The 8,178-nt window shown below is 39.8% G+C and overlaps 1 protein-coding gene, 1 long non-coding RNA gene and 1 pseudogene across 12 annotated transcripts in view; all 3 read left to right on the top strand.

Annotated features, from left to right (window-relative positions):
- The window catches only part of LOC104779760 (allene oxide cyclase 2, chloroplastic), a 1,320-nt gene extending 476 nt beyond the window's left edge, over positions 1-844 (top strand). Inside the window, exon 2 of the mRNA XM_010504144.2 lies at positions 212-844. Within this exon, the coding sequence (XP_010502446.1) occupies positions 212-738 (527 nt within the window). The 3' untranslated portion in view covers positions 739-844. The remainder of the gene's footprint in view (positions 1-211) is intronic.
- On the top strand, positions 1,876-2,798 carry LOC104783510 (annotated as a pseudogene).
- LOC104779759 lies at positions 3,183-8,167 on the top strand. Of its 11 annotated transcripts, none has more exons than XR_766573.2 (8): positions 3,183-4,182; positions 4,293-4,371; positions 4,481-4,543; positions 4,638-5,105; positions 5,182-5,425; positions 5,587-5,711; positions 7,822-7,965; positions 8,090-8,167. It is a non-coding gene; the product is annotated as an uncharacterized LOC104779759 (long non-coding RNA). The 11 variants fall into 11 exon arrangements; XR_002037656.1 differs by having other exon boundaries at positions 7,822-7,838; positions 7,932-8,154; XR_766566.2 differs by lacking the exons at positions 7,822-7,965; positions 8,090-8,167 and adding an exon at positions 5,846-5,869 and having other exon boundaries at positions 3,183-3,514; positions 3,605-4,182.

Raw genomic sequence — 8,178 nt, 5'->3', positions numbered from 1 at the left:
TTTTGTCTTCACATTTATTGTAAAGACTTATCTTTAAAAGCTCACAGAACATAATTAAATGGTTATCTAAAAATTATGTTTTAGCTAAAAACCAAAATTATCCAATTTATAACTTTGCAAACTTGATCACGTAAGCACATGATGACACCATACCTCAAAATCAAGTATCTAATTCTAAACATGAGTTTGTTTTTTTCCTTTTCCTTTTCAGGTAAAGTTCAAGAACTAAGCGTGTACGAGCTCAACGAACTAGATAGACACAGCCCTAAAATACTCAAAAACGCCTTCAGCTTAATGTTCGGTCTCGGCGATCTTGTCCCATTCACAAACAAACTCTACACCGGCGATCTCAAGAAGCGCGTGGGAATCACCGCCGGTCTCTGCGTCGTGATCGAACACGTTCCCGAGAAGAACGGTGACAGATTCGAAGCCACTTACAGCTTCTACTTCGGAGACTACGGCCACTTGTCAGTACAAGGACCGTACTTGACTTACGAGGACTCGTTCTTGGCCATCACTGGTGGCACAGGAGTCTTCGAAGGTGCGTACGGACAGGTTAAGCTTCAACAGCTTGTGTACCCGACGAAACTGTTCTACACTTTTTACCTTAAAGGGTTGGCTAATGATTTGCCTGAGGAGCTTACCGGAACGCCAGTTACGCCGTCTAAGGATGTGAAGCCGGCGTCGGAAGCTAAGGCGTTGGAGCCCAGTGGAGTTATAAGCAATTATACTGATTAGTGAAAATAATTAATAGAGACTTTTGTTTACTCATCATGTCTATGTATAATAATATATACTTTATAAAAAAAAATATTCTTATTCTTGAATAGTCAATTTTATCTTTTTTTTTTGGGTCAAAAACACTATCTTGATTATTAATTGAAAAGACTCAGAAGCCAAGTCGGAGATCTTTGATGATGAGATTCAGGGAATAACATATATAATTTAATAAGTTGCATGTAACAATCCGTAGTATACTTAAACCATATATAGGCAGACTCATTTACTCGAGTTTAATGTGATTCATTTTTAACGACTTATTTGAATATGTCAGTATACATGCAAATGCAAGGTTTTGCATTCTAGCATAGTTTGCACTCTAGCGCATTGTGCAATCTAGTGATTTCCACGTATTAGATAAGTCTTTTTGGTTATGAGCAAAACCAAGTTTCATGAACATTCAAACTAATCCTCTAGAATGTTACTTATATTGACAATTTTATCATCTAAAATTTACTTCAAATAGTTCGATTTCCATTATTTGTTTTCCATACTGTGGAGCCAATTCCTTTTGTTTTCTTTTCACGGGGACAATAAATTCTTATCTTGATGCCGGTGTGGAGCATCTTCCATATCTGTGGTGAAAATGACAACTAGTCCACTACGACGTCGGTTGCCAATATCCGTTTGCATCGTTGCAAGATGTTGTTGTGGAAAACCATTCGAGGCTCGTTGCTAGTGCTAATATAAGTACCCATCAACAATAGTTAAGAACTCAGAATTAATTTATATCAAGATTAATCAATTTTGAAAAAAAGTAAAAAAAACATATTTAATTATCCATTATTAAAGCATAGTGCACAAATTACTTCATCACTCATTAGTTATATAATTTTTTGAGGTGGATTACTTCATCACTCATATACATCGTTATATTTTTGATGTATTAATTTTTGTTTTCGAATTAATGTGAATGGCTGAAGTAAATGTTTATGAGCTCTGTAACTTTTTCACTAACATAATTAATACTTTATTCATTTTTTATGAAAATAAATATCTTAGATATTATTGGTTATATATGTCCCACGTTTTTCATTCTTTTAGTCTGCGGCCGGCCAAAAGTATTCAACTTAATTCCAAGACCCAAAGCTTAGACGACGTTCCGACCATGGAATTCAAATCCAAATTCACTCATAGCATCTTTTGGAAATTTAGGCACGTGCTATATTTCTCTAAATCCTTTTAGAATCTTGGTATCTTGTCTAATGGTCCAGATTTCTCCTCTCGATCAAGTTTCACTCTCAAGAAAAACCTCACGCCTTGTCGAGGTCTCTCCCAAAACGGGAATATAGAAAACTCCAGACCAAGTAAGTTAATTGAACCCTTTTTTTGTTTACCATAATTAAATGGTTTTCAAAATATTTTGTTTTAGTTAAAAACCAAAATTATCCAATTTAATACTTTGCAAATTTGATCACGTAAGCATATGACACCATACCTCAAATCAAGTATCTAGTTCTAAACATGAGTTTGTTTGTTTGTTTTTTTTTTCAGGTAAAGTTCAAGAACTAAGCGTGTACGAACTCAACGAATTAGATAGACACAGCCCAAAAATTCTTAAAAACGCCATGAGCCTAATGTTCGGTCTCGGAGACCTCGTCCCATTCACAAACAAACTCTACACCGGCGACCTCAAGAAGCGCGTTGGCATCACGGCCGGTCTCTGCGTGGTGGTCGAACACGTTCCCAAAAAAAACGGTGACAGATTCGACGCCACTTAGAGCTTCTACTTCGGAGACTACGGCCACTTGTCAGTACAAGGACCGTACTTGACTTACGAGGACTCGTTCTTGGCCATCACTGGTGGCACAGGAGTCTTCGAAGGTGCGTACGGACAGGTTAAACTTCAGCAGCTTGTGTATCCGACAAAACTGTTCTACACTTTTTACCTTAAAGGGTTGGCTAATGATTCGGAGGAGCTCACCGGAACGCCGGTTCCTCCGTCTAAAGACGTGAAACCGGCGGCGGAAGCTAAGGCGCTGGAGCTTAGCGGAGTTATAAGTAACTATACTAATTAATTCATGATATTAGTCCATGTTTAAATCTCCTGTATTAATCGAATCATTGGGGAAATAAATTTCTACTTGTCATATTCCTTTTTTTGTCGCCGCCAATAAAGTATATATATCGTGAAAAAAATGTCTGGTAAAATTTACATGCCAATGTTTTTTTTTTTTTTTTTCACATGCCAAAGTTCTCCATCCACAAATTTTAAAAAGTTGCTGATAAATTAAAAAAAAAAAAATGGAAGAGGACAATGATGGTAAAGCTCACATACATAATCATCTGCTTAATTTGGGAAAAAAACATGTGATAACTAAGAAGAGGAGATTGGCGTAAAAAGGGATGAAGGGAAAGAGGTCGGAAAATGAAGAATAAAAGGGCAAAACCACTTTCTAGTGTTTTCAATTGATAACAACAGTTTTGAAGCATTTGTTAATCTTATGATAAACAAATGAAATAACAAGCAAATAAACTAGGATATATTTTGGAGCTTGAAAAAAAAAAAAAACGAGGCCAAGCAAATGAGAATGCTCTAACTTTTTTTTTTTAGCAAGGTCAGAACTTTCATTAATTAAAATTAGGTTTTTAGAATAGGAGAATTTCGTAGAGCAGTTTTAGCTAAAGCATCCGCCTCTATATTTTTCTTTCTCGGTATAAATCTAAAACAAATTTCTTGAAAAGAAGCAGAGATAATCAAGATATTATGTTGACTCATGTGGAGTTCTTTCTAGTGAGTTTCCGATTCAATGGCTTCAATCAATTGAATTAAGTCTGAAGCTACAATCTTTTTTTTGAACCCTTGTGACGATGCTTATCTCAGGGCGTAAAGCAGCCATCAGTGGTGATCCGACATGAGGCACTGAAGTGGAGTCGAATATCTTGATACCCGATATATAATTTGAGAACTGACAGCCTAATCCCACTTTACGAGAGATCGCATCCCAAGCCGCATCGTTTGGAGTATCAACACATCGAATCTTGGGATGGGGATACTCTCTTTAGGGCGAATTTGTTTTGGCTCCTGGATCGTTCCTTGGGCCTCTTGCCATTCACGAGCTAGGTATAACGCAGTTGATACGGTTTCTCCCATAGAGTCGTGACGTTTGGAAAAGATCTGGTGGTTAAGCTTTGTCCAGATCTTCCAGAGAATCCAAGGGTGAATGGGGCCTTGTACAGCTCCGGAAGGTGGCAAAGCGATGGTGCCTTGGAGTATTTCAAAACCCTCTCTAATGGTAGTAGAATGATGCGGGTTCCATGGTACTTTCAGAGGAGCGAGATTCCAGACTTCTCTAGCGAATCTGCTAGAGAAGAAGAGGTGTAGAGTGGACTCAAGGTTTCCAAAAAAAGGGCAGACCGCATCTTTGTTCACATTTCATGCCCTCAAGTTTTCCTCCACCGGTAATGCTCCTCTCATCAATTTCCACATAAAGAATTTATTTTTTGGTGAAGTTTTTTGTACTCCAAATGTAAGCATTCTACTTGAAGCCTCTATTCAAATCTTGTTATAGGGTATTTTCTGGGCAGTGGAAGATGCTCTCATAGTAACCAGATTTTGTAGAGTAGATACCAAATATTGTTGGTAGCCAGGTATAAGTATCTTTTGCTCTTAGTTTACTTAACTTGATCTCCAGGATTTGGTCGACGTATCTTTGGAGGGTTCGTTGTAACTTTTATTTATCCCAGTCCTTTGTTGCAGGAGATGTCAGGTATGTGGGTTTTTGTATCTTTCGGGAGAGGGCCCATTGGTATCAATGGGGAGGTAAGAGAGATCCAGGGATCTGTCTAGATAAGGTTATCATTCCCATTACCGATTACCTTCCTAGCTGTGATTTCATGCGCTCTTTGCCAATTAGGATTCCCCTTCAACCATGAGAAGTGGAAGCAGGAGCTACACTGTCTAGGAATGGGGTAGTATGGCAGTATTTACCTAAGAGAACCTTTGCCAAGAGACAATCAGGGTTTGTCAAGAATCTCCAGCTGATCTTGACCAGGAGAGCGTCATTAAAGCTCTATAAGTCTCTTAAACCTAGCCCGCCTTCTCGTTTTGCTCTTGTTAGTTTGTTCCACGATACCCATCACATTTTATTTTTCTCCTCTCAGCCCACCAAAAACATGTTAAGATGGATTGGATACGCTTGTACATGGAATTAGGGAGCTTGAAGCAAGACATGGAGTAGGTTGGCATGGACGCTAGGACAGATTTTAGCAGTGTTGTCTTTCTACCTGCCGATAGATATCGAGATGACCAGCTGCATGCTTGTTGTCGGATTCTATCCACTATGCTGTTGAATAAGCCTTTCTTCTTTCTGCAAATAATTCAGGTAAACCAAGATATTTCCCTAAACCTCCTTCTCTTTGGAGTCCCAGTTGGGTTTTAATTCTCTCTTTGGTTTCTAGGGGAGTTTTGATCTTCTGACCTGATGCTAGCTCATATTAATGGAGGATTTGCATCAAAGTAAGTGGCTAATTTTCGGGCTTGATTTTCCAAATTTTATGCCTTTGATTTTATTTTATCTTTGTGGTTTTTGGTGGAGATCCATCAACACTTCACTACACAATATAAATAGGAAAGGGGACAAGGATCCCCCTGCTGTATACCTCTATGGGGAGTAACCAATCCTTTGGCTGCTCTATATAAGAGGTATGAGTAAACCATTGTGGTGATGCATTGTTGAGTCCAATTGATCCAAGTTGCGTGGAAACCCATTTTTTCAAGCACTTTACTAAGAAAGTACCATTCAATTATGTCTTATGATTTACTCATCTCTGTTTTCACAACCATGTAACATCATTGTTTTGTAGACGATGAGTGAAGATAATGAAGGACTCCATGTGTGATGAGCACAATATCCGAGATCGATCTTTGGGGTACAAAGACGAATTGGTTCTCTACAAAAAGTGTGTGCAAGATGGGTTGTAGCCTCTTGGTAAGGATTTTGTATATGATCTTGTAATAAGCTATGCATAGGGCTATTGGTCTGTAGCATGACATGACATCTTCTTTGGTTTTTTTTCTTTTTGGGATCAGTCTGACATGAGTATTATTGATGTTTTTCGGTAGGATTCCAGAGGTAAAGAGCTCTAATTTTTTTAGATGATTTGAGGACCTAGTGTATGCCAATTTGTTTAGAAGAAACTTACGGAGAAGCCATCTGGTCCAGGCACCTTGTCAGACTGATGGAGAACATGCTGATTTGATCTCGTCTGGCAAATGTATCGTTATGAGTTCAGCATTGGTTTTCTCTGTAATGCGGGGGCTGATGGCTTCTGCAACAGTTATAGTATTAGTGGTCTTTGATGATTTGAGGAGGTTCTAATAGTATTCAATTATGACATCCAACATTTTGTCTTCTTCATAGAAAGTTTGGCCCTCATCATCCTCTATCACTGTTGTTGATAGTTTTCCTTCCTTTTGTTATGGCATGAAAGTATCCAGTGTTTTTATCATCAATGGTAAGCCAAAGTTGTCTGCTTCGCTGTTTCCAAAACTCTTGTTCATCTTTGTACGCTTGTTTTAACTAATCATTGATTAATGATAGTTGGATTAAGTAAGAGTCTTGGCTAGACATAGCTTATTCCAGCTTTGTGACATCCTGGTTTGCAAATAGGTTTAAAAGAATTGATTTGGCCACCTATGTCACCAAAGTGCACTTATCTTTTTGATCAAGAGTCTTAAGAGAACTCCAGAGTTAAGCGTGTTTGAGCTGGAGTAGTCTCAGGATGGGTGACTTTCTGGGAAGTGACTGCCGGAACTGTGCAAGTGAAGACAAAACACAGGAAAAGATCATGTGATGATTTGTAGGGATGGTAAAAAGTCTCTAAAACCTCCCGGACATATCATACCGACCGTCGGATATGAATGGGCTCACAGGCCTAGTGAAAGGACGTGAGGCCCGTTAAGAAAGGTTGGCCCATGGACTGGGAGTGGACATGGGGTCCACTGAGAGGTGGCAGTCGGGGCGTTACAAGTAGTATCATAGCAGAACCCAGACGAGTGTGGAGTCGAGTGGGGTCACCGTTGGGGGTGACGATCTTGGTACGCAACGAAGACGTTGCGATATGTTAGTGGGGGTGAATTGTGATATCCTGGTTTGCGGAGAGGTTTAAAAGAATTGATTTGGCCACCTATTTCACCAAAGTGCATTTATGTTTTCGGTCAAGGATCCAGAAGGAACTCCAAAGTTAAGCGTGTTTGAGATGTAGTAGTTTCAGGATGGGTGACCTTCCGGAAGTGACTGTCGGAACTATGCGAGTGAGGAAAAAACACAGGCAAAGATCATTTGGTGATTTGTAGGGACGGTAACAAGTCTTTAAAACCTCCTAGACGTAGCAAACCGACTGTCGGATATGGATGGGCTCACGGGACTAGTAGAAGGCGTGAAGTCCATTAAGGAAGGTGGGGCTATGAACTTGGGGTGGACATTGGGCACATTGAGAGGTGGCAGTCGGGGCGTTACAAGCTTTTTTCGTGGTGTCTCTATTCTCATTTGGCTATCTTGTGTGGTATTTTTTTGACCAGTGAATTGGCCTTCTGACAACGATTGATTTTACTTTCTACCTCCTCGTCTTCTTCTGGCTTCCTCTGGTTGCCAAATAGTTGGGTGATTACTTTGTTCCTTCTTAGTCTACTGTCATATCTGAATAGGCCTTTTTGCCTTTTCTGGTGCAAGTCAAAGTAAGTCACCAGTGGTCTATGATCCGAGCCCTCAAAGTTGAGATATTCAGTGCAACCTGAACGGTAAGAGTCTGTCCTAGAACAATTCGACATTGCTCTGCCCAGTCGACAATGAACTTAACGGTCGTATCTTTTTCCACGCTAGGACAAGAAGTTCCCTGCATGTTGAAGATCGAAAAGATCACACTCCGACATAAAGGTTTGCATATCAATGTAAGAGCCCTCAAGGCTATCAGGACCTCCTTGTTTTCCGGATGAGTCAATGATGTCATTAAAGTCCCTAGTTAGGTACCATGGTTCTTCTCTGTTTTTGTCTATTGTTGATAGTTGCTCCCTAATTGCTTTTCTCTTTGTTTTCTCAGGCTTCCCATAAACAAAGGTGATAAAGAAATCTCTACCTTGAGCTTTAATGCAAGTTTCTATGAAGGTTGAGCAATACTGAATTATCTCCACCTCCAAATGTTGTTGCCAGAGAAGTGCAAGGCCACCCCCTCTGGGGCTATGAGGTGAGACCTGTTTGTTTGCTGAGAAATTCATAATTTCAAGCTTTGTGAGAACAAAGTCATCAGAATTATTTGTTGCCATGAGGAAAACTATGTCCGGAGAGACTCATTTGTGTATCTCTCTTAGTCTGCCAATTATCATGGAATTTCCCAGACCACAACAGCTCCAGCTAGTACTGTTAAGGAAGAGGGTGTGGGAGGGGGGGGGGGGGGGGG

The sequence above is a fragment of the Camelina sativa genome, chromosome 4, assembly GCF_000633955.1.
Source record: "Camelina sativa cultivar DH55 chromosome 4, Cs, whole genome shotgun sequence".
Taxonomy (NCBI): Eukaryota; Viridiplantae; Streptophyta; class Magnoliopsida; order Brassicales; family Brassicaceae; genus Camelina; species Camelina sativa.
Note: the sequence above shows the minus strand (reverse complement) of the source record. Positions and strands in the feature narration are given on the sequence as shown.